Source organism: Eptatretus burgeri, chromosome 13 (genome assembly GCF_056783735.1).
Source record: "Eptatretus burgeri isolate ZD-2024b chromosome 13, Ebu_testis_v1, whole genome shotgun sequence".
NCBI classification, from domain to species: domain Eukaryota; kingdom Metazoa; phylum Chordata; class Myxini; order Myxiniformes; family Myxinidae; genus Eptatretus; species Eptatretus burgeri.
Window position 1 is genome coordinate 14,488,491 of NC_140973.1, and position 26,482 is coordinate 14,514,972.

The window sequence follows — 26,482 nt, forward strand, 5'->3', positions numbered from 1 at the left end:
AACAGCAGGGTAGAGGAAGAAAATAGATGGAGACGGACAAACGAGGGATGCAGGTAACAATGAAGGTTAATATGGATACATAAACAAAATAGTGTTTGACCAGTTTGTAATTTTTTTTTTAATTTTTTTTGTCAAGGTCTGAGGAGAGGGAAGAGGCTGCTGCCTGTCTGTCTGAAGGATGAGAAATGTCACGGCAGAGAGTGTAGTTATCAGGAAAGAGATAGGATTTTTGAGAGAGAGTCTAATTTGGGCTGTAACAGTAAACGTTTATAAACTGAAAAAGCTGGACTCGCAGGTCGGTAAAGCAGACATTTCGGCAAACATCCACACGCTATGGTCACGGCAGATGTTCAAGTGAAGAAGACACTTGAGCATTGCCACGTGACCATGGTCGTTGGTAAGGTTAGTTGGTCTGCAGACCAATCCAGGCATCATGTGGCGATTGCACATGGCTTGGAGGAAATGTAGCTTTGCCCCACATTCGTGACAGATGAAGTAGCAAACCGCCATTTTTGTTGAGATGGTGATTCAACTTTTTTTTTTTTTTCCCAAATGGATTCCTTTGCACATCGAGCAAACAACTTTTTTCTTTCTCTCTCAAAGATGACTACCTGGCTGTGACCATGCAGGTTCAAGTGCGTATATGTATAGCAAGTGTATGTGTATATATATATATATATATATACCTTGTCCTTAACATGAACTAACTGGCTGTGAATAATTCTGCTGGGTTTGTGTGATGTAACAATGCCAAACTTGAAGGATCTTCTCTCTCTCTCTCAGATAGCCCCGCCACATACGGAAAGGTCACTGGTGTCGTATTTTTTTTTTCCTTTTCATGACATACACTACCGGTCAATAGGTTTAGAACACCCCCATTTTTGTGGTTTTTACTGAAATTTAAGCAGTTTAATGTTTCAATGTACACTGAAATTATAGCATAGAACAAATAATCAATTGCAGATAAAAAAGAAATCATGGAATCGTTTTGTTGAACATAATTTTATCTAAATTTTTGACTCTTCAAAGGAGCTTCCTTTTGCAGAAATAACAGCAGAACATACTCATGGCATTCTTTCTAGAATGGAAATCAAATATTGTTCGTAAAGTTCTTCCCAACACTGTTGCAGAAGTTCCCACAAATGTGTTGCACTTGTAGGTTGCTTTGCTTTCACCCTTCTGTCCAGTTCATCCCAAACCAGCTCGATTGGGTTTAAGTCTGGAGACTCTGCTGGCCATTCCATGACTTGAAGCCTACTGCCTTGTTCTTTTCTTCTAAGGTAGTTCTGACATAGCCTGAAGGTATGTTTTGGGTCGTTATCTTGCTGTAGGATGAACCTCTGACCAACTAGGCATAGACCAGATGGTATTGCACGGCGCTGAAAAATGCTGTGGTAGCTCTTTTGGTTCAGGGTGCCAGTCACTCTGCGCAAGTCGCCGACTCTGGAACCAGCAAAAGAGCCCCAGATCATCACGCTACCTCCTCCATGTTTGACAGTTGGTGTCTCACACTGAGGAACCATCCTTTCGCCTACTCGACGGTGTACAAAAATCCTGCGTGATAAACTGAATATTTCAAATTTTGATTAATCGGTCCGTAAGACATTCTTCCAGTTTTCAGTAGTCCACTGGTGGTGCTTCATCACCCAGGCAAGCCTCTTTTTCTTATTTTGCCATCTTAGCAATGGCTTTCTTACTGCCACTCGAAGTCTTCTCCTCACAGTTGAAACTAAGACTTCCTTACTTCGACCAGTGTTAATCTGTGCTTGAAGCTGCTGTCCTGTGAGCCACCTATCACGCAAGCTGTTGACTCTCAGAAACTTGTCTTCTGATTGTGTTGTGGCTTTGGGTCTGCCAGTCCTCTTCCTGTCAGTTTCCTCCAGTTTCCAAGTGCCTTTTGATGGTGCAGGAAACTGTACTCACTGACACCTTGGCTTACTTTGCAATTTATCCAAAGGAAAGACCTACACTTTTAAGGGTTATTATGGTCTGTCTGTCTTCCTTTGTTAATTGTCTTTCTCGCCATTATGATAGCAATATACTACTTCCTGCAGTGCAATATTGTCCAAATAATGCTTCAGAGGGTGTTGCAACACAGTCTGTTCCAACACCGCTTTTATACAGACAGAGGGTTTGTAACTAATCAACAAAAGTTGGGACATCTGTAGGAATTGTTTGCATCAACTTTCAAGGCTTAATTTACTTCCATTGCTGCAGAACAGCTGCAGTTGCTAACCCATTACTTGTTCCCTGAAAAGGGCCTTTTTTAACAACTCTGAAATTTATATTATTTTTCAGTTTTTGGTAGCTTAACCTTTTTTTCTTTTTTTTTTTTACCTCTGGCAGTTTACTGCTTAGCTTTGTACCATTTCAGGTTATTCACTGGACTTGAACTGCTTAAATATCAGTCAAAACTGGAAAAATGGGGGTGTTCTTAAACTTTTGACCAGTAGTGCAAGAGTCACCTTCCAGTTTTTGTTTTTTTTTTCCCCTTCTTCGGTCATCTCTTCGAGCATGACCTAATAATATTGGTGTTGAGAGGAGAGGTGACGATCCGTCCGTCCGTTCACGATGAAGTTGAAGCGGGACATCTGGTCATTAGTGATCCTGATAAAGGTCGATGAGACGTAGACGATGGTATGACTTTCAAGGTCACCAAAGGTCAAGGTCACGAGGCCTTTGAAGTTGCGAAAATGACGATTTTCAAATTCTATCTCCTCCGCCATTTCTCAAGCGATCTTGAATTCGATTGTGGCTTATGAATCTATGGGACAATATCTAAATTTTGGTCAGGCCTGATTTTCGATATTCGCTTTCGTTTTCGTGTCACGTGACTTCAAAGTTGGCAAAAAATGCGAAAATGACGATTTTCAAAATCTATCTCCTCCTACATTTCTCAAGCAATCTTGAATTTGATTGTGGCATATGAATCTATGGGACAATATCTAAATTTGGTCAGGACGGATTTTTGGCTTTCGTTTTCGCGTCACGTGACTTCAAAGTTTGCAAAAACTGCCCTACCTTCAGGGGGCTATATATTTTCTCGCAGAGATGACCGTCACTCCCGCACGGGTATTTTTTCTTTCTTCTTTCTCTCCCCCCTCTAATCCCCAGTCACAAAATGCAATTCTTGTTGAGTTGTGAGTAACACACCACAGTGAAGGCCTTGCCTAGTACGAGACATAATGACGTTCCTGGCGTCTGGCATTCAGCCCGTCACCTACGGATATTGGATATATGGGTTACGGTGTTCAACTGCCGTCAGCAAAGCAACGGGATGGGTTCAGTGCTGGACGCCACCAAGATGATTGCATGTTCGAAGAGACCTCCCAGGGAAAAGGGTGTGACAGACTGAGAAATCCATCTGCTTTCATATGGTGATCACTGTATCTCAGGCTAACTTTACATGAGTAAGTGATGTTATTCCATTAGGATACCAAGGCTAGGTAACCTATTGTTTTTGTTCTGTTTGTTATTTTTATTCCGCCAGTGATTCTATTTTATTTTTTTCCGGTTTTTTTTTTTCGCTTTAAAATTCATTTTCTCGTGAACACAAAATTTTCACTGTAGTATGTATCTTTCTTTTTGATAGCATACTTAATTGATAATTATGATGTCATAGGTCACGTGGTACGGACCATCTTTGAAAAACGAAAAAAGTTTGGACCTCTATCTCTGAAACCGTGCAATCTTACTATAATTCACCGTCTGTCTGTCTGTCTGTCTTCCCAGGTACCGCAAAAATGGCTAAACCGATCGCAACTATTTTTGGGGTGTAATCCTGGGCCTCTTGGAGTAAAATAGGCATACATATAATAACATGACCCCCCTTGACGGCTCCTGTAGGGAGCGGGTGCTTGTGAAAAAAATTGAAACTTGGCACGTGTTAAGAGCTCACCATGGGGAACACGAGAGATTTTTCATGACATCATCGATGAAGCGGTATCCCGGTGAAAAGTTGACGGAGAATGCTGCATCGGAAAAATTTGAAATTTATTGAGCATCATCTATGCAACAATTCACCGTTAAAAAATATTTATAACGTCATACATAGGTCACTCAGTTCGGCAGCCATATTGTTTTGGAAAAAATATATATATATATATAAATATATATATATATATATATATATTCTCCAGAACGGCTGGTCAGATCAAGGGGACACTTCACATTCATATTCTTCAATGCAAAGGGATACAAGTTTCTTTATGAATAATTAGATAGGTCACATGGTTTGGCAGCCATATAGGATTTAAGAAAAATATTAAATAATGTTTTCTCTGGAACCACTTAACTCGTCGAAGCAAAACTTTTCAACTATCATCAGTCTCATGTTTTATCAAAGCTGGCTGTCTTGGTACCCATTCATCAATGCCAGCAGTTATAAAGTGGCAGTTCTAGTTTTGTTTTGTTTTGTATCAAGCATTGAACACAGACTTAAACTAATAGGTGATCCAAATCCCTGCTGTTATCCCACCCCTCACACACACTTCTTTCTACTATTCTTTTCCTTCTTCTACGTCCTGATCTGTTTGGTGTCCCGGCTCCTCGATCAGAGTCCACTCGATACAAAAATGTGTTCTCGAGTTTAGCTCCATACCTCATCTTCCCTTCCTTCAACACCTCCCTCCCCTCTTCCCCACCCCCACCCCCTTTCTCTCTCCATATCTTTCCCTCTTTTATTCTTCATCTCAATTTTAATTTCTCCACCTTGTTCTGCCCTAATATATTGATGTCCTTTAACAGCTTAGTTGTTCCAGATTTGCTGGTGTAAGGGTTGAGAGTCTGGGAGGTTTACAGTTCAAACCCCTTCTGAGTCGTAACAAAGACTGAAAATGGTACGTGCTGCTTCCTTCCACGATGTTCAGCATTTAAAATAATTGAGCATGGCAAAACAATGCTGAGGAGGCAATGGCAAACCACCTAGTTTAACCCTTGCTTAACACCCTGTTGCAGACATTGCTCTGTAAAGACTTATTGTACATCAAAAATACCAAGTTCAAGTATTAAATAGTACTTGGTATTTTACCTGAGTGGCAGTTTCTGATCTAAATTGACCGTGGTACTGGATTACTGGGATCACTGCCAATCATTCATTGTGCCCTCAACGTCACAACAGTCTTACTGGGCCTTACATTTCAGCCGCACCCAGAATCGACGTCTCTGCGAGCTATGTTCGTCACAACGGGTCCTCTGTCTGCCCGAAGCACAAGTGTGAAAGAGTTGGGACTTGTTATTTAGCGTTGTCTGTGCTATTGCAAACTGAATCTTGTCGCACGCACCTTTGTGTGAAATTTGCAGGTGAGTTAAAGAATTTGAAAGCTTTCTCAACATTTACTGAAGCCTTCTGGTGGAAGAAACGTTTGTTTATGTTTTTAACTTTCCTCATTCGATGAGCTGCAGCAGTTTCTGTCGAGTTTGTGCTGCTGAATAAATTTAATGAAAATAAATTCTGGGTCATGTGCCATTGCCTTCCCAGCATTGTGAGGGTAGGAATGCGTAATTTGGTTACTGTGTGAAGGACACCATGCGATCTTTAGCCAAAATAGACTGTTAAAAGAGGGGATACCCAGCTTAACGCCCATTTGAGGGACAGCGCACACACAACGTTGATGAAACACCATGGTGGCAATTTATAACGGTCGGGATTCGAACCCAGGCTCAACAGCTTGGAAGTGAGTGTCTATCTCTTGGGTCAAGAGTATCACTGCTGAGAAAATGGTAATTTGACCCTTCTGGCCTCAGTGTATCAAAAATCTGAGAGGTCTTAACTTCTCTCGGCTTTAATGGTCTATTCTCACTACCATGCGCTCGCGAAGCGAAAGACGGTTAAGCGATCGATCGTGTACGTCGTACGTGTCTGCATTTTGTTAAGAGCATTCAGCAGAGGAAATTGAGATTTTACCGCATGTTTATGACCATGTGATATCGCGGTCACCTTTGAGGTCAACTTGGCTGAAGTTTATAAAATTGTCAATTTTTTTATCCAATTGACTTGAAATTTGAACAGAATTTTCACATCACCTCATGAGATTCAACCATAAATTACTTTTGAGGTCAACCAATAGGCTAAATTTCTGAAATCCTCACTTTTCATCTGATTGATTTGAAATTTGAACAGGATTTTCATGAAAATGACCATCGTGTGTCATGTGGTCTGGTATTGGATTGAAGGGAAAAATCTTTGTTGGAGAAACCACTTAACTGATCAATGCACAATGTAACTAATTGATCAATTACTGGAGGAAAATATGCTTTGATAAAGATGTCATCGGTCATGTCAGCCATATTGGATGAAAGAAGAAAAGAAAAAAAACTTGAGTTGCATTGCACCAAGTCCTCAAGACTGGGGTATGTATTCTATGAATACCATTTAGTTTCCATTTCTTGGTTCCCCCTGCCCTAATATGGTGTGCATGTCACTGCAGAGGTACTTTGTAGCAGGTATTATTATTATTATTACAATGTTTATTTCATACTTTCATTTTTACTCTACTTTCCATCCTAATTCTTTAAGAACTACAAACATGCACCCCCCAACCCAACCCCAAAATTCACAGTGGTGGGGTGCATATCACAACCATCATATCACCTTCTGACTCCATTTATTTATCTTCCTTTCTCACTTCCTCATACTCTAGTTGCTGTTAACGCAATAAATTTGTTAACGCAATAAATTTGTTTGGGGAAGTCACAACAGGATGGAGCAAAACTGAAAACGACGGCTTGGAGAGTATTTGCTCGAGTACCACGACAACGTGCTTCCATCGAGACCGCCATATTGTTAAGCAGGGCTGAGCACTCCGTTCCGTTGGAGTGCTTGATTGAGCGCTTTGAATCAAGCAATCCGTTTGCTAACTGAACATACCTCTCGTATAACATCCATCACTGGTAATTCAAATGTGCAACCAACTGGTTTAAATAAAAATTGGTTGTTTGAGGTCTTCAGGGTCTGTATTTTATTGAGCATGCCATTTGAGGTCTTCACTGCAAATTTGCAGGATTTTAGAACAAACTCCACCTTCCCAAACTCCCTCTGTCTGTCTCTGCATCCATTCCACAAGATGCTAAATGCCTTTTGGTGATGTTGCAACCTTCCATCCAACAAGCTTAAGGTGACAAAAAAAACTCTTGGTAGGAATCAAAAGTGGGGGACCCTTTGTGTGCTGTGATCACATATTTGTGACAAGATTAAAAAAAAATTGAAGCAAATTATTTCGTTTTAACTTGGGTTATTTGTTGAGCTTGCCACCCAAGTTGTGTATTTTTGCAAATCTTATTTGCTTGGCTGTTCCTGTTGGGGTCGCCACAGCAGATCATCTGTTATGGTCTGCATACTGATTTGGCATAGGGTTTATGCTGGATGCCCTTCCTGATGCAACCCTGGTTGCCTCTTATGACAGGGATAAAGATTGGGTTTTGCCATGATTCTGGGCTGCCCAACACCCTCTCATAGTGTGGCCCAGCACAGAGCTCCTGTCCTCAAGTGATCCTTCTGGGCTGCCCAACACCCTCTCATAGTGTGGCCCAGCACAGAGCTCCTGTCCTCAAGTGATCCTCCAACCTAAGCCTCTGAGTAGCTGGATTACAGGCACATGCCACTGCCACAATGCCCAGTTGTGCACTTTTGCAAATACCACTTGAAATTCACAGCCTTATGAAAAAAAATTCTTAAACAGGAAGCATGCGGCTGAAAACTGCAGCACACAAAGGGTTAACCAGATGTGGTAAAAATACTATTCGATATGTTCACTAATCAGTGATGATAAGGAGGTTCCAAGTAAGATGTTGGAAGCCTGGTGTTGGCTTAGTGGTGAGGGTGGTGGCTTGGGATCCTGTAGTCCTGAGTTCAAGCCCCAGTTGGCCACTGAATTAAAATACACCAGGAGGTTGATTCAGCCTGTCATCCTTCCAAGGTTGGCAAAATGAGTACCAGTGTACTGGTAAGGGGGACACTGCATCAGCAGTTACACAGCTGTGTCCCACCCAATGATGCAAACAGCAGCCACAGGCTGCACTCGATAGAGAAAGTAAGATGTTATGGTTAGAGAAACCATATGCATTCAAACATACAGGTGCCCTGAAGTTAGTTTTGCCGTTAAGTATATGTGTAGACAGAACCCCTCCTCGTGTTTTGTTGGAAATCAAAGGGGTGCGTTGCGATGTTTTTTTAGTTAGGTTAACAAATTCTTTTATTTCCCCTCTTCTGGAACCACTGTACCTTCCGAGCGCTTGCAGCCCTCTGTTCACTGGCCACAGCATACCACTGTACACCCGCTGTCTCCGGAGACTCGTTTTTTCAGAGGCAAAATCTCCACGTTCGCTGTTCCAGTTCCTTCTCGGCTTCCCCAAACGTAGTGTGGCTGCACAGTCATGCACCTTCCCCAAACACACGTGGAGTGGGCAGGCCTCGCTGGTGCCTGACCGAGGCCCCACCCAGAAAGTGCGGACAGTGATGTGATGTCAGTTTTGACCAAGACCCCACCTCACTGAGAGGTGGATGGACGACAAAGCGACCCTCTGAGACACGTTCGTTGGAGTTGTCAAAAGGCTCAGTTCAGTTCTGCATTCGCTGGGGCATTTATTGGAGTTTTGCTGGTCTTGAGTTCGGTGTACGAGGATTGACAGACTGAGAGTTTTTTCACGAGTCTGTGGGTGGTCGTGCATGACCGTTCTTCGTTGGTGGAGCGATCCGTCTGGTCGATTCCGATAACAACCGAGGACACCCGACCTCGACTGGGTCTCTCGCTGGGTCCTGTCCGCGACTTTGATCCCCACCCGGGTTCCTCCACGGACACAAGCCCCACGCGTGTGACTGCAGGCCGAGCTGCACGACCATTGGCAGGTACCACACCACAGAGCACCCCCCTCCCTCCAACGTGCAGGTACCCAGCCAAGCCACTACCCCAGCTCATCTCTCTCCCTGGCTGCAAAGTTCCTTGGAATTCACCTGAGTTTTATTTTCGTCTGTGTGTGTGTGTGTGTGGTGCCGTCCAAGTACAACTGCATAAGTGTTTTTGGTCATTGGAAATCTCCTGTATATCCACGATAAGCTTGCCCTGTGTCCTTGATGAAAATAAAACAATTGTAGAAATGTTCCCAGTTCATTTCCATCCTTTCATTCATTGGTCCAGCATTGGTTCGGATCTGAGTTTTAGTCGGGTCTTTGTTCCTGTTAATCTGCTCATCCTAGCCGGCACGGCTTTGGCAGTTCCGCTCGACTGCACCCGAACCGGAGTTTGCAGTCGGTAGTTAGAACTCTACTGCAGTCGGTAGAGTGACCCGGATTGAGCAAGACGTGCCGAGGGCGTGGTTCCCTGGAAGACAACACCGCATGGTTAATTAGGTAAATTGGTTCTAAACAAAAAGACCCTACGCTATGCGGTGGAGGTATTGGCGTCCACGGTCGGTTAAGTGATCCGCCGACTCATGGATTTATCCGTGAGCAACAGCCTACAATTCTGGAGAGTCTGGTGGGAATCGACGTAACTTTCCCCACTGATGTGGATTTTTCACCCACCCTGTTGTGATCGTTGAAGGATTTTCCCTAGTTGATTGTGGAATCCTATTTAACTTCAGGCAGAGTTTAACGTTTGTCCGATAAGGTTATAAAATCCTGCATAAAACCCACTGCCACTGATAACCGATGTCCACACAAGTCCTTGCTTTGTGAAACATTTTATTTTCTAATTATCCACCATACATACACTTCTCACCCTCGTACAATGAACTTAAGAATCCCCATTGATTGCAATATTATTTGGTTCTAGTTCATTTATTCTTACTTTTAGTTAAGAGTTAAACCAACCTGATTCAATTCACCTCCACATTACATCAGAGAGTTTTATTCTAACTTGGTCAGTTCCAAGGAGTACAAGCCACTGAGATTCTATACTTCCTCAGGTACTTGCACTGAAACAATTTTACATTTCAAAACATTTTATACTTTCATGGGAGAGTGGTGGGGACTATCAACCCAAACTGCAGACGTGTCCTTTAGACAAGAAGCCACTTCGTACATTTCGAGGCAAAGTTTCGCTGTTATCAGCTCAGGTCACACCGCTCCAGACCAAGACATTTATCAACATTTAGGGCAAAAGTCTCTTGGCCAGAAAAGACAGCCAATTCAACTTATAGCATAAAACTTACATTTCTATAACTCTTCTTCTTCTTCATTCGGCTGCTCCCGTTAGGGGTCGCCACAGCGGATCATCCGTATGATCCGCATTGTGATTTGGCACAGGTTTTACGCCGGATGCCCTTCCTGACGCAACCCTGGTCGCCTCTTACGACACAGGGATATGGTACACCTATTTTAACCGGGGTATACACCGGCCCAGTACACTGGTACTCATTTCGCCGACCTCGGAAGGATGACAGGCTGAGTCAACCCCCTGGTGTATTAATTCAGTGGCCCAACGGGGCTTGAACTCAGGACCTCTTGGATCCCAAGCCGCTGCCCTAACCACTGCGCCAACACCAGGCTACATTTCTATAACTCTATTTGTTGCAATTTCGAATACATTTATATAAATTTTTCCCCCACACTCCCCCATTAATTTTTTTAAAGGAAAATTTGAATAATTTTTCTTACACATGATTACCATGTAATTCCTGGAGGAGAAAAGATTTCCATTACTCATGGTCAATCAACAATGGCAGCAAGTGCTCATATCAGAACATGAGTGACTTTCCATTTAATTTATGGCCTGTTCATCAGCATGTGTCACACATTGAAAACATGCCACCCGAAGTCAGAAGATAAACAGGTCAGGGTGTGGATAGAGCAGCACCCAATGGGAAACACAATTGAAGCACTCCTTGAGCTGAGGAGAAGGTAGATGTGGGCAAGTACAAGCTTGGGCCGAACACTGGGTTGAAGGAGATGAAAAGGACTCGAGAGGTGAACAGAGATCCAGCCCCAACAGAACCTGGGGCCTCGCAGCAGCAGTCCGTGCAATCAGGCCTGATTTCACCAAGCGAGCTGTGCACGTTAGATGCAGTCGCTTTGCAGCACTTGCCCCCACTCGCACCATTGAACACATGTTGTAAACGACTCGCAGTGTGGAACACCAGGCCTGTCGTACATTGAAGCAACCACAGCAAGTTCACGATGCATTTGCAGAGCGGCAATCGAGAGTGTGGCTGAGAACATTCCTCCACGCAGGCACCACACAACGCCGACGTTAAGACTTTGCTCAACCCTCTCCTCAATGGGTTTTTTCTTTCTTTTTCCCCACATTGCACCATCTTATCTCCTCAGGAAGGGGTACAGTTTCATGATCACGTGTTGAATGCCCAATCACCAAAATCTGGGTTCTCCCATCATCCAATCTTTGTGTGGAAGTTCTTTCCAAGCTTCATTTTTAGACGAAATCGTACATTTCATAGTTTAACTGCGTTCAACACTCCGAAACAAACAAAACCAAAGTTAACATCGAGTAAACATCATGGGTAAACATCGAGTAAACATCATGGGTAAACATCATGGGCTCATGTATTTCCACAAGACTGGCAAAGGTTCTTCCAAAGCATTCAACTTGCATTATCAATATTTTATCTCTTTCCTTATTATTTCCCTAAATGACAACTAAAATATACAGAAATCTCAGTTGTACGTGTACTCAAACATTCATCTCATTTGCTATTTCCATGTGAAGGCAAACAGTCTTTATCAGGGTTCCAATTTACGATCAATAATTCTTTTCACAAAAATATTCCATCATTTATCCCAAAATATGAAAGTAATCTATTTCTTCAAGAACCGAATCCAATTCGATTTTGCACAGTTACCAATTTAACATTCACATCTACTAAACAATTTACAGTTTCATTCACAAATAGTTCCAGAGGAACTGCCATTTTTTATGATCTTGATTTAATTCTCAGTAACTTTTCCTTATCCTCAATTAACGGGGTTTTTTTGGGGGTTTTTTTTTTAATGAACTGAGTCTGAAAGTAACTAACACAGTTACCGCACAACCCCCAATTTGAGAGTTCCACTCCGCTCGGCCATCCTGACATCGTGTTGCCGAGCTGCAGAGCGTAAAATATCTCAAAAATAATGTTTAACCAATCTCTCTTAAACAACTTTTGGTCAAAACAATAAAAATATTTTCTTTTAAAATCCATAAATCAAAATTAAATTTTCAGCGTCTATCCAATTAAATCATGAATTTACCTTGACTGAATCGATCAAAGGGTTACACTGGGTTGTTTGCCATTGCCTTCCCAGCACAAATTCAGGCAACATTAACATTTACAGACGAATAAACCGGCACGCCTATTTCAACGTCCATCCGAGGGCATCATGAATTATCTGTGAATCGCCCCACCTGCCAAACATCATCAAATCAATTTTAAAATCATTCCAAATCACGTTTCTTCATTTAAATCAAAATCTTCGAAACATTTCTGACACGTCCTCAGAGCTTGCCCAGCACTTAAACCTGCTGGGTTGTGTAATTACAAATCATCACAATACCAGCGAGAGCTCAACTCCCAAGACTTCACATTCCAAATATATCCCACATTCACAATTGTTATTTCAATTTATCCAAAATCCCTACGGTTTTTAAATAAAACTCCAACACTTTTTCCCTAAATGGACTTCACTTTAAACAGATTCAGTAGAGAGGGTGCACCACAAACACCAAGTAACAAGGAACAGGAAGTTCTCTCCACATCGGTGGGAAGAAAAAGAAAAACTCTGACAAGCAAAACCCACAGTTTAGCATAACTCTGTCATGGCTTCAACACACACACTAACGAGCATTGCATCTCATAGACTCGCGTGTGATCACGTGACAAATACCAATCACATTTCTATATCATTTTAAAGTCATTGCCAATGGCATGCACACTTCGACACAATAGCCCCATCCTCTTGAATCTGCATATGAATCGAATTTCACACTTAAAGCTAAGACTCAAACACAGACTCAGTGGAAAGACATGTCACCCCCCACAGATCCAGTGGAGGGGGCGAGCTGCACTGTCGCAGCTTGCGACCTTCGCGTTATCAGCACCAACCACGAACAGCCAAGCTGCTTCGATTCTCTGCCTGAAGTTTCTTAGTTGTTAAAAATGTCGTCAAAATCCCAACAGAACATGTTTCAATGCAGTGAATATTGGACTCGCACAAGTTTCATTTTTTACTTTCAGCAAAACATGCATCTCAATGCAAATCACCAGCCACGCTCCCAGCCGTTCAATCGTCTCCTGCACTCTACAAAACATTTCGTGCAAATCATTGCATTTACAAATCCGTAAAACCTCCACACAATATAATATAACAACCTCACCGCCAACAAACTTCCAGTGAGTTCAATGAACAAAGGGTAACTCTTACAAACAGGTAACTTATAATATTTATCTATTTTCCACTTAACCATAACCCTATCTCGGCGTCTCAGCCGTGTCCTCGGCCTCTCTCTCTCAGCCGGTCCGTATCAATGCAAACATGTGGCATGTCGCTTCATCATGCCAATTTAATTACTCGTCTGGCTCCTCGTCGAGCCTCTTCTTGTACTTTGCCCTCTGCACTCCTCCAGCACTTCTCTAAAACAACTACAGTACTTATCGTTTACTTTAAAACGGACTCTCCGCCGGATCCTCTTCTTTCTATCAATAAAATTATCTGACAATGAACTTTTCTTTGTTCAAAATGCGTTACCTGCTGAGAGCACTCTCCCTTACCTTCGCTCAAGCACTTGTCATTCCTCCAGGCACTGCCTCCGGCAGATTAAGCACCTCTGGTCACGAGCACCGCACCAACGTCGGTTCGAATCCGAGTCACCAGGTGCCAACTGATGTGGATTTTTCACCCACCCCGTTGTGATCGTTGAAGAATTTTCTTGTGGAATCCTATTTAACTTAGGCAGAGTTTAACGTTTGTCCGATTTGGTTATAAAATCGTGCATAAAACCCACTGACACTGATAACCGATGTCCACACAAGTCCTTCCTTGTGAAACAATTTATTTTCTAATTATCCACCATACACTTCTCACCCTCGTACAATGAACTTAAGAATCCCCATTGATTGCAATATTATTTGGTTCTATTTCATTTATTCTTACTTTAGTAAACAGTTAAACCAACCCGATTCAATTCACCTCCACATTACATCAGAGAGTTTTATTCTCACTTGGTACTTGGTCAGTTCCAAGGAGTACAAGCCACTGAGATTCTCTACTTACTCAGGTACTTGCACTGAAACAATTTTACATTTCAAAGCATTTTATACTTTCTTGGGAGAGTGGTGGGGGCTATCAACCCAGACTGCAGACATGTCCTTTTAGGCGAGAAGCCACTACGTACATTTCTCGGCAAAGGTTCATTTATCAGCTCGGGTCACATCGCTCCAGACCAAGACATTTATCAACATTTAGGGCAAAAGTCTCTTGGCCAGAAAGGACAGCCAATTCAACTTATAGCATAAAACTTACATTTCTAAAACTATATTTGTTACAATTTAGAATACATTAATATAATTTTTTCCCCCACACCACCTCGCGGTCGTTCTCACCACCAGACCTCCGGCCCGCAACAAAGACAACACACAAACATAATATAACATTTCTCAAAGTTTTATTTTTTTTTTTCATTTCCAATTGTTGCCTGTGATGTGTGACATCACTGACAGCAAATAGCGTCCCCACAATAAAGAGCAGTGTTGCCTGGTTTATAAAGACCAAGTGATGATGAATGTGAGATGACCTTGACAATTAAACTTTGTGAAATGTTCGTTCGTTCGTTCACAAAGCGTCAAACCACATAATTGTATCCCATTTCATTCCTTTTTTAATGAGGGTTTGAATTTGGAACGGTAATTTGTGGACACCCTGAATACGAATGAAAATGATCCGAATCTAATCCTAACATTCAAAATACTCAAAAGTACCGATAAATATCACAGTAAGAAGTCGAAGAGCGAATTGGAAAGCAAATAGACCTACGGATTGATTTGGAGTAACGACAATTGGTAGACGAGAGGAAGTGACGATGTGAGCAAACGAGGATTGAAGGAATTGGTCGGTTGGGTAAAGCTTATGACGTCACACAGCCAATAGTCAGACGAGAGCGGTACCTTGCATAACGGATAGAGATCACTACAAATCTGTCACAGTGTGTGTGAATCCATGCGAGTGGAATTGGAAGATAAAGTTTGAGTTTTTAATATTGATTGTACTTTCCATCAAATACGGGTTTTAACGATACGAAAACAGGTCCACAGGTTTAAAGAAAGAATACGGGTCAAACCCGCAAAATACGGGTCACTTGCCATGTAAGCAATGGGGGTTACTAAGCATAACTAGATCTATACCGGCAATATTTATTTAATTACTTATTGCATGTGGATAGATCGACCACTTATGCTCCCTCTCAATTACCATCTTGTGAGTACGTCATAAATAGATATCCTCTCATTCATATCAACTGCTGAACAAGAAAAGCCCAACTGAAGTTTGTCCGTGAATGGCGGTAAGTTTGCTTTTACTTATTTCAGAAAATGCAGGGTAATGTCCATTTGAATTGGTCCTAATGACGTCATGTTTCTAACATTTTCAGTAATGGGAAAATGGCAACATATTACATCATTTGTGTTTATAACAAATTAAAGTCTCCTTTTTGGTCTTGCACCCTCTGCCCTCTCTTCCTTGGTATTGGCCCTCCTAGGTTTCTAAGGTGAACATGGTCTGCCAGTTACCCTCTTCTTGTGAAACTCCCAAAATTCAGGCTCACTGCTTCCCTTCACTCATTTGTTCCTCCTTTCTCACCTGTGGAACCAACTACCCCAATCTGTTCAGTCCCATTCTTCCACCTTGGACTTCAAAACAACTGTTCACCCCCACCTCAGGTTTCCATCCATACTGATGATCTCTTCTACCCCAAATGACCCCCTTTCCAAGAACTCCCTTTTTCCAGGTTGTGATTTTCCCCCTCTCCCTCACCTCTTTTCGTTTGTTCGTTATTGGTTGATTTGTTCCATTTATGTTTCATCCCCACTTTCCTCTTCCTCTTCTTGCTGAGTTTCATTCAGCTTGTTCACCCCAGGTGTCCTCCCTCTCTCCTTGATCTCATTCTCTCTCACCTGTACCCTCTTATCAGTGTCCCTCCCCCCATCCATCCATTGGGACCATACTCTGTGCAGAACGTTGGTGCTGCCTCAGCAGTCTCCTTGGCTATTAGGCACAATCCTGGACGGGTCACCACTCCGACACAGGATACCAGCAAGCTGGCTCTCATTTTGCCTACCTCGGAAGGATTGACAGGCAGAGTCAACCCCACCTGGTATTCAACAGCTGAGCGGGATTTGAACTCAGGATCCCAAGCCCACCACCCTAACGATTAAGCCAACACCAGGCATGTCCCATTCCGTCCTGCCCCCCTCCCTGCCATCCTGCCCCCCCTCCCATTTTGTTCCCTTGCATTTTGCTCTCGCTCTTCCAGGAACCTCGACCATGAAAAATTGGTGATTTCATTGACCATGCGCTGCTGTGAGATTTGTTCCAATGTAAGGAGCTGCAGATATAGTACTTTCCAAGACATGTCCTACCTGTTACCCCCATCACGACTGAACACATCTCGATGCACACCTTGGTTCCTTTACTCCAACTCTGGTGAGGAAAGCGTGAGAAACATGACCAAGTAATATTACACATATTCACAGGTAAATACGAAGCTCCACTAAATAAACAACTCGCCCTGGTTCAGAGTCCAGCCAAAGCGGACGCCGAATCTTGAGCTTGCCTGCTGGTTGATCTGAAGGTCACATCAAAACATCTCGGCCTTGGAGACGACACGTTCACAGGTGGACCGAGGGGTGGGGTGAGGGTGTTAGGTGGATCCAGAGGGGTCTTTTCGCTCCGAGAGGAAAGCCACCGTCTCGCTATGGCTTGCTCGGGATCGATCTCTCTCGCTGTATCCCTCCTTGTGTTATTGTCCGTGTGCTGCAGCTGGCCGATGCAGGAGAGAATATCCAACAAGAAGCTGTGCGGAGATCCCGAATGTACCTGTGAGTTGATACCGATCGTTCTATCCACACCGCTAAGACTGACTTGGATTCACTACACCTTGAGTTAATCGAACCCGAATTTGCAAAGTCAGAAATCCTATTCGGAGAAAGTGTGAAAGATGAAGTGCAGTCCAGCATTGAATGTTCGCTTGTGTGTTAGCTACTTGTGGAGACGATACAATGGATGCCCTAGGTGTGGAAACAAGTTTTTACCCTACATGTGCGAAGCAAAAAGTGGGGTTAAGCAATTAGTTCAGTTTGTCTGTCTACAAACGTCAGTTTGTGATCGAAGAACAACTTGATTGCAATTGAATGTTTTATTTTGAACACAAATGGGAAAACAAAGCTGTAATTTAGTAATCCTTTGGCTCTGAATTTGTCCCAATAACGCCTGTGTAGAGAGGAGTGAGATCACTTGTTTTTACACTGTTTGCCTGTCTGGCAGTCAAACAAAATTGAAAAAATTTCCAAACAGGAAATTTGCTGCTTTTAAGACATTATAAAGGACACAAACAACAGGCATAAATAACTCATGTAAAGTGTTAAATAAGGTGGTGTCAAAGACACTGCATGAAAGACGGTAAACCTCCAAAAGAAAATTTTCTACAACATTTAAAATCTTTTATTTCAATTGAATTATATACTTGAACCCCGGAGCAACACAAATTGCCTTTTTGGCACTTCAAATAAACCTTTCGCTTTGCAGTACTTGGACAAAATATTACGCCATGTGACATCATCTCGACCAATCAGATTTTCCACTCGCAGACCCCGCCCATGTCCTTTTTTTCTGAAGACCGTGGGTTGAGGTGTTCTCTGAACTCTCCAGTTATTTACGTATTTATTCTTCTGACACTCCCGGGTATTGTCCTATATAATGTGGGAGATGTGGCAGAAGATCTGGACGTTTGAACAATTATAACCTCTTTAATAATTAGAATGCAGTAATATTAAGTATGATACACTGTGATTATAAAATTTAACAATTATAACCTCGAACAATAATTATAACGTGGGAAAAATTAAATAGAATTAATACATTGTGATTTTGACGTTAAAAAAAAATAACTCGCATTGTTTTCATCAGGGATGTTGGTTAATTAAAGACATCCATTCGTTGCGGCATAATTGTGTTGCTAACGATTTATTATTACTTTTCTATTTTCTTGAACCCGTGCATGTGTGTGGAATGTCCACGATGATATTCTCTGAAGCTCTGTCCGTCCAGGGTGGATTTTGGCTAACTGACCTGACTCCACCAATAATTGTAACCTGAAAAATATGAAATCTACCTCCACCATTTTGGTGGCTACTTATAGGCTTCAAGCCTCTGGTGTCCATTTGAAGTCTGAACAACCTGTCTCCCATCATGAAAGAAAGATACGTTTTGATTACAACCCATACAGAGGAAATTAGAGAATGGATGTTCTTTTGGGGGAGCAATCGGGCAGTGGACTATTGCCTATACACCACCCAAATAAAAATTTTGTTAGGATTCCTGAGTTGATGATGTACATTTGAAAACTGAACAACACATCGTCTATCATGAAAGAAAGGTATGTTTTAATTACAACCCATGCAGAGGAAATTAGGGAATGGATGTTCTTTTGGGGGGGCAATCAGGCAGTGGACTATTGCCTATACAGCACCCAAATAAAAATTTTGTACAATCAAGAGGATTCCTGAGTTGATGTACATTTGAAAACTGAACAACGCATCATCTATCATGAAAGAAAGGTATGTTTTGATTACAACCCAAGCAGAAGAAAGAAAATAGTCATGATTAATAATTTAAGTCATAAATCAATAAAACTCCAACCTGTCCTTTCTTATTCCCTTTTATGTAAAACATCAGCGGAAAAAAAAATATGGAAGGTTGTTGTACGCAATTTTGATTTTCGCTAAGTTTTCAATGCTGAATAAAGTGTAAATACTGTACAGGATTTATAAACAAACTGTATTTCCCATGTGCATGGACATGTAATTCACATATTATGTGAAGTAAATAAATTGTTTACATTACTTCATTTCTGGATCTGTCAGATTGCCAGCACCCACTTTGGAAAACTGCGTGTAGCATCCAACTCAAGATGTCCAAATATCATACATGTCTGTGCCGGTACATTTCCCACGGGTGCTGGCCTACATTATATTGGTGAAAAATCAAAACCGGACGATATTCTGTCTGTTGAGCACGTATTGGAATGGACCGTCGTGTCCAGGGGGTTTAATCCCTATCTGGACGAATGGCCAAACTTCTCCCTTGGAGGCCTACAGCCGAGACTCAGAGATTAATTTGTGAGCGCTAATTAACACCAAGGCTCAGAGACTCCTTGCAGCTTTTTTTCACGAGCGAATATGCCAATTGTTCCTCTCTTGGATTCGGTCTATTCACAACGATGGCCCACACGAGGAGACGATTTCTGAGGCCCCATGGCATGCTCTCCTTCCCTCCTCAGAAACGTACACACTTCACGGCTCAGCCGAACCGTCAACGGCCAACGTCCTGCTCAGCACGAGAGCCAATTCACACCGCACGAACACGAGAATCATGCAGCCTTCATCGTGCCAAGAGCAAAAGCGAGATCCTTTGTGTCCTCTGACTAATGTCCTCTCTCAACCGTGTGTGTCCCTCAGTTACTACTCTGCGACCTTCCTTTCTGATCTGTTCCTCCCACGCCCTCTTCCTCTCCATGCATCTCATGTCACGCCCATCAAACCTCTGCCTCAGGGGCATGGCCTGCTCGCATGAAACCCGGGAATGTGGGGCCTCTGCCCCCTTGGCACGTTTTGCTTATTCGTTATCGTGGCTTTGGTTATAAAATCATCGGGAAAAGTCACAGGGGAGCAATTACATACTGAGGAAGTTATCCTTGATCCCTACCGAATCAACACGGCACAAGCCCCAAGCCCCCAGCCCCCCCCCCTATGGTGACAAGTAACACTTAAGCTCACAGTCTCCCAACTTAATTACATCGAGATGTCTCCTACACGTCCATGGACCAAACAACTCTATACAATCCCATCTTTCTTATGAAATCCCTTCATCCCCTCAAAAACATAACATATATATATATATATATATATATATATATATATATATATATATATATATATATATATATATATATATATATATATTACATATAACAACGCAGCTCAGTTTGTGATTTTCGTGGTATGAAAAAATGAAATGAAAGACGAAGAAGGAACCCAAAGAAATAAAGAATTAAGATGGAATCATCAGGAGGAACCTCCTGGACAGGATTCGGGTTTCAGCCGCTACTCCACTACCCTCAAACCCATCCAGGTGCAGCCAAGCGAGCCTTACAGAAAAATGTGTTGACATTCGAGAGTACATGTAGATCTGTTATGACAAGAACGTTTGTGAGCTGGTCCTATAAAAAAATTCAGACTAAGCAGCTTGCTTGTGGTGGAAAATTGTGCATGAAATTATGAATGATGAAAAATAGAACACATGACAACACAACATGAACCGCCTCCTAGATCGCTGGTGGAGAAATAAGTAAAAACAGTGATCGATAATGCGATACAAGTACTGTACATGATGAAATAACTACATGCTATTATTACTGAAAGCACCCACGTTCACGGACGGACGCAGGCATGCCAAGCTAGAGCTCCTTCTACTGTATATATTATATTATTGTTTGGTATGCAGTCTATGGCTGCTGGTTGCATCATGCCGGGAGCATGGTAGTGCCGCTGATGCAGTGCTCCGTGGATGTACCTGTGATTGTGTGCTCCAAATTCTCATAGGGGAGGGTCTGAGGTCCTGCATGCGTCGTCTCAGCCGATGAATATAGCTGCTGGGATCCAAATCAATTAGCCATATTAAGTGTAACAAATTGTTCTGGGCAACCTAATGGTGGTTCCAAAAGCAAGCCGCACCATCGAGCAACCTAGGTCAGACTGACTGTAGTTTAAATACCCAACATAATGAGAGGGAGACTCAGACGAGCGAGGGTTTGCATGAGTTTTGTGAGACGCGGGGGTTTCCCACAGTTGCTGGCCAACTATTACTAGTATCTACTATATTGGCGAAAAATCGTGCGGTTATTGCGGGGACAGACCAACTGTCTCTTGCCCCAAAATCTTATTGCAGACCCCATCCTAATGGGACAAACAATCGATGGACATGTGGCTGAAGATTGTCGTTTCCTCAACATCAAGCGCGGACAGGTGGTGTTCATTTACCTGATGCTCAAGAGCAAGCCCGGGAAAGAGGAATACTGGAGTGGAAGCGTGAGTGTGTGACCATGAGCAGAAAATCTATTGAATACATCAGATGTACAAACTCAACATTTTGCATTGCCCTGCTATATAAATGGACAATTTCCCATGTACCCTCTGCATGCATCCCACAGGTGTACAACCCTGACCTTGCAGACTATTCACCCAACCTCGGCTACTTTCCAAAAAAAATCGTGAACGTGACTCGTCACTTCCACAACGCAACGTATGAGTACCCCACCGAGGTGAGAAACGTTTGCTTGGTTGGTATTTAAAGCGCGACTGTGACGTCATCTTCAAACATTCTATGCATTTCTTATACATACTAGAAACACCCAGGGAGGGGGAGGGTTCATTATTATTATTATTATTATTATTATGCTATCATCGTTGTTGTTGCATTTGCATAGTTGCCAACATTAAGAGAAGAATAAGCGGTAAGAAAGGATCTGTGGTGCGAGGGAGCAAATCAACCAAGGGAGGGAGACCCAGACCCCAAATGCTTTTCTCCTTCTCTATACAATGTCACAATCCTTTCTCAATGCCCTCCTCCCGTATTTTTGTGAAAATGTTTTGATAAATACTTCCCCGTCCCTTTAAAATTTCCGATGTATCTCGTAAAACCAGTTGAGAATCAGATCCCACCTGTTTCAGGTTAAGTTAGGTATAGGAAGTATGCGCCGGAGCAGCACGTCGCAGCGTCCACTTTCCATTGGTACTCCAGGGGCCTCAGTCTAGCCATCCCCCAGGCAGATGCCTGGTCCATCTGCATCTCCAGAAGATGTCGATCAAGCTGCTGCAACCACGAGGCACGTGGTCAGCCCAATGGCCTCCTCCACTCACGAGGCTCCCTCGCTGAGAGAATCTGGTGAGCATGATCAGCATCAGGAAATCGAGTCACATGTCCATACAGCCACAGCTGATGCTCAAGGACTATACAGGTAATAAGTCTCATTTAAGTCTGAGCAACTGCTCGTTGGACAAAATCTGACCAGCAATAGCCAAGGATTCTCCATAGAGACCTGGTACTGAAGAAGTTAACTCTTCGTCTCAGATCCTTGGTCACAGTCCAAGTCTCACATCCATAGAGCAAGACTGTAAGCATCAAGGACTTGAAGACTTGACCTTCATCCTCCTGCATCAGATTTTGTCTGATGCAGGAGGACGAACTGTCAGTATAGGTACTGGCAGCACCACACCCCATGATCCAGTGAATGCATGACTCTCCAGGCCCGACCCAGATGTCCAATGACCTCTGGCTCACAACATGCGGAGACATGAATATCACTGCCAAGGTAAGTGAATCTCTCCGTGACCTCAGCATCCTCACCACAAACAGGAACAGACAAGATAGCAAAATCCAAGATGTCATTGAAATCCTGGATCTTAGTTTTGACCCAGGAAACCTGTAATCCCAGCGACTCAGATTCCTCATTAAACACCTCGAGGGCCCCTACAGGGATATCTAACATCTCCGCAAGGTTGACTGCATCATTTTCGAGGTAGATAATATAAAGATTGCCTTTTATCAGGAATAGTTTTGTTCTGTAGCAAAAGATTCATTTCTTCTGGATTGGGACAGCTTATAGAGGTCTTCAAGGGAGAAAATTATTTTCACAGGGTGGATCAATAAGCTCGTTGTCTTACAAAAGATGTAAATAAAACCTACTGGTTGATTGAAATTGCTTTCCCATTACTGGGAAGAGGTAACGATTATTGATCTTGCTCGTTTGTCGGAAAATCTAAGCATTTACGACTCTCCTTTAATTGTTGCTTTTATATTTTGATACAGGACTACGACTTTACCTGTACTGAGAACTAGCGAAGACCACGGCCGACAACATCGAAACACCAAGCCTTGCAGCATATACAACTTCAAAATCAAAACCATGACATCGGGATGGCATGTAAAGTTTACAAAGTGACCTTGTTTGAAAACAATGCAATGTCGGTGAATTCTGCATCGATTTCTGTGAAGGCAGCGTCGTTCTGCTTTTGCGGCTTTGTGATTGGCTGCAAAAACAGGTGACATCACGTGTTTCAGCAAATTGTCGACAACCCTTACTGCCTCCATATAAATTGCATAAATTTGCTTTAGTTGCATTTACTGCCAAATGGTGCATTCCTTTTTTTCTTTTCTTTTTTTTATTTTCCCCCCAAAAATGGTGTACAATAAGAATGTTGATAATGTGCCGACATGGCAATTCTGATTTAGAAACTTGACTTGTTCACTCTTATTAAAAATGAAGTGAAATGTCAAATTTCCAAACGTTTAATAGAACTCGTTCGATGATGTCTGCTGTTTGTAGTAAACTTCAGCAAGTAGTGTATCTGTATTGCTAGTGTTGAAAATATACACATAAATAAATATAATGCCTTTCAAAACTTTGGAATTAAATCGTCACTGTGAATTGGGGGAAGGGGAATTATAATTTTTTTTTTAACTTATATTGTTTATCTCAATTCAACTTCCATCACGACCAAAGGCCATAACTATTGAGGTGTGCCAGACGACCAATATTTATTCCCTGTGATACTCCACAGCCCAATGATTTCAAGTTAGATGGAGTCCCTTGGTATTTTACCCTCTGTCTCCTGTTTGTTACAAAATCCACAATCCATGAGATAATTTCTCTTCTGACTACAAACCTTTTTTTTTTTGTATACATTGTCGAGGCTCGTATGAGAGCTAACACACAACGCACAACAAGGACAAAACAATGGGAAACAGAGACATTAGGAGATATGTGAAAGGGAGAGGGATTGGGGGGGGACACGGGGTATACAAGATGGACACGACGGGACTTTCAGGACCTTACACGACAGGGAACTTTTTGGAAGGAAGGCAGGGAATGTGAAGGAGGTGGGTTTTGGGTGGATTAACGGGGGTAGAAAAGATCGTGGTTTAGGATGGAGGAAGATAGGTGGTGGTGGTGGTGAACAGCTGTTTTGAAAACCTGGAGGGAAGAATGATATTGAAAAGACTGAGGAAGTTGGGTCCAAAGGTGTGGGGAAAAAAACAGGAACGAACTAGAGGGGGAGCACTCGGTAGAGTGCAAAACCTCCGCCACCAATACTGCTGGGTCAGTCAAGTGAACCTTATATCTTATTCATTAAATATGTCAAGTGTTGACAGTTATAGTTCTTTTCTCCAACATTTTTTTTTTGGGGGGGGGGGGGTTGGAAATCACTTAAAACATGGAGAAATGCAAAAAAAAAGAAATCGAAATTTTGTTGAAAAAAAAGTTGCAAAAATTTTTTTTTTCTCTAACAAATTTTTTAGGGGGGTTGGAAATCACTTAAAACATGTAGAAATGCAAAAAAAAAAATTCTCAATTTTTTTTGGGGAGGGGGTTGGAAATCAATTAAAACATAGAAATGCAAGAAAAAAAATGTTTCTCTAACAATTTTTTGGGGGGGTTGGAAATCACTTAAAACATGTAGAAATGCAAAAAAAAATTCTTTTTTTGGGGGGGGGGGGTAACAATTTGGGGGGTGGTTGGAAATCACTTAAAACATGTAGAAATGCAAAAAAAAAAAAAATTTCTCTAACAATTTTTTTTGGGGGCGGGGGGACCAAGTCCAAAATTTAATGGCATGATCCTTGGACCATACCTAACCCCCCCCCCCCACCAAGTTTCGTCGAAATCCGTCGAGGAATTTTTCCGTAATACTGTTCACAAACAAACAAACGGAAAGGGGTGAAAACAGTAACCTCCATCCATCTTCGAAGATGGCGGAGGTTAATGAGAGCAGGTAAGCAGTGAGTCTGGATTTGAGGAGTTTCACGAGAATGGGGTTACTGGCAGGTCATATGTGCCATGCAGAAACCTGGGAGGGAACAGAGGGGGGGGGAGAGAGAAGAGAAGAGGAGAGGAGAGAGAGAGAGAATGTCTGCAATCTGCAAGCGATAGACCCAGAGACTCAGCTTCAGCATGAGAGATTCCAATGATCTTGAAGGCCTTCGTTTCCATTGCATCAAGCTGAGCAAGATGTGAGATAAGGGAGCCATCCCAAAGTGGAGAGCAGTACTCCATCAATATGCGGATGAAAGCCTTGTATGTGGATAGGAGTTCAGGTGTGCCAAAGAAGGACTTTGTACGATGGAGGATGCCCAGTTGGTGGCTGGCTTTGGAGGCCAATTTTGAAATGTGGTTTGCCCAAGAAAGATCATGGCTGAAAGTGAGACTCAGGAGTTTGAATGACTGAACCTCCTCATGAGGATTGTTCAGAAAGTCTATGGGAATGCTTGTCAGATGGTCCTTTCGGAGAGAGATAGTGAGTGTGTGAGATTTGTCAGGATTGATTGACATATTCCAAGTGCTTTACCAGCTTGTGATATTTATTTATTTTTTATTTTTTGAAGGTCTGAAGAGAGGGAAGAAGCTGCAGCCTGTTTGTCTGAAGGATGAGGGATGTCACGACAGAGGGTGGAGTCATTAGTAAATATATAAAGGGGATTTTCTGGAATCAGATCATTGATGAAGATCAGGAAAAGGACTGGGCCCAGAACACTGCCATGGGGCATACCAGCCTTGACAGGGAGAAGAGATGAAAGGATTCTGTTGAGTGCCACATGTTGACTACGAGAGCAGAGGAAGTCACAAAGCCATGGGTGGAGTTGGCCTTGCATGCCACAGGCAGACAGTTTAAAGAGCAAGGCAGGATGCCAGACTGTACAAAAGCATGAGATATGTCCAGAGACGGCCCTGATGTCATGTCGAACATTGAGGGCCTCCATTCATTGTTGGGTGAGTAGAAGCAGCATGTTCAAGGTGGAGTGACCTCATCTGAAATCAAATTGGTGATCTGCAATGAGGTTATTGGAGAAAAGGAAAGATGTCATATCAACTGCGATGATGGATTCCATGACGTTGCTGATGATTGGAAGTAAGCTCATTGGTCTGTAGTTGAGAAGATCAGTTTTTGCACCTTTTTACCTCCACCACCGAAGGTGGAAGGAGGTTATGTTTTCACCTCTGTTTGTTAGTTTGTTTTGTGTGCAGAATATCTCAAAAAGTTGTGCATGGATTCGGATGAAATTTGGTGGGTAGGTTGGTTGTGTGACAAGGACGAATTGATTAGATTTTGGTGAAGATCCGAATACGAGTTATTTTAACTTTGAAAGTAATTCTTCACCAGAGATGGGGCTAAAAACAATATATTGCATGATATCTCAAAAATGTATTGGGCCTGATATGTTCTATTG

The 26,482-nt window shown here is 42.5% G+C and overlaps 1 protein-coding gene across 3 annotated transcripts; it reads left to right on the forward strand.

The window, feature by feature from the left end:
• Nucleotides 1-92: 92 nt before the first annotated feature.
• LOC147013887 (otoraplin-like) lies at nucleotides 93-23,658 on the forward strand. 3 transcript variants are annotated; one of them, XM_085851209.1, is made up of 5 exons: nucleotides 93-16,815; nucleotides 16,961-17,019; nucleotides 21,146-21,285; nucleotides 21,408-21,518; nucleotides 23,066-23,658. In XM_085851209.1, exons 2-5 carry the CDS (start codon nucleotides 16,968-16,970, stop codon nucleotides 23,093-23,095), a joined length of 333 nt encoding a protein of 110 aa, XP_085707335.1. In that variant the 5' UTR covers nucleotides 93-16,815; nucleotides 16,961-16,967; the 3' UTR covers nucleotides 23,096-23,658. The 3 variants fall into 3 exon arrangements, with proteins under 3 accessions (XP_085707335.1, XP_085707334.1, XP_085707333.1); XM_085851208.1 differs by having other exon boundaries at nucleotides 93-16,624; XM_085851207.1 differs by having other exon boundaries at nucleotides 93-17,019.
• Nucleotides 23,659-26,482: the final 2,824 nt, after the last annotated feature.

What these genes read in the sequence shown, in the direction of transcription:
- LOC147013887 (XM_085851207.1), top strand. Translation starts at nt 16,896, where the DNA reads ATGGCTTGCTCGGGATCGATCTCTCTCGCTGTATCCCTCCTTGTGTTA. An exon ending in AGGAATACTGGAGTGGAAGC is followed by an intron (nt 21,286 to 21,407) that starts GTGAGTGTGTGA and finishes TGCATCCCACAG; the next exon opens with GTGTACAACCCTGACCTTGC. An exon ending in CGTATGAGTACCCCACCGAG is followed by an intron (nt 21,519 to 23,065) that starts GTGAGAAACGTT and finishes ATTTTGATACAG; the next exon opens with GACTACGACTTTACCTGTAC.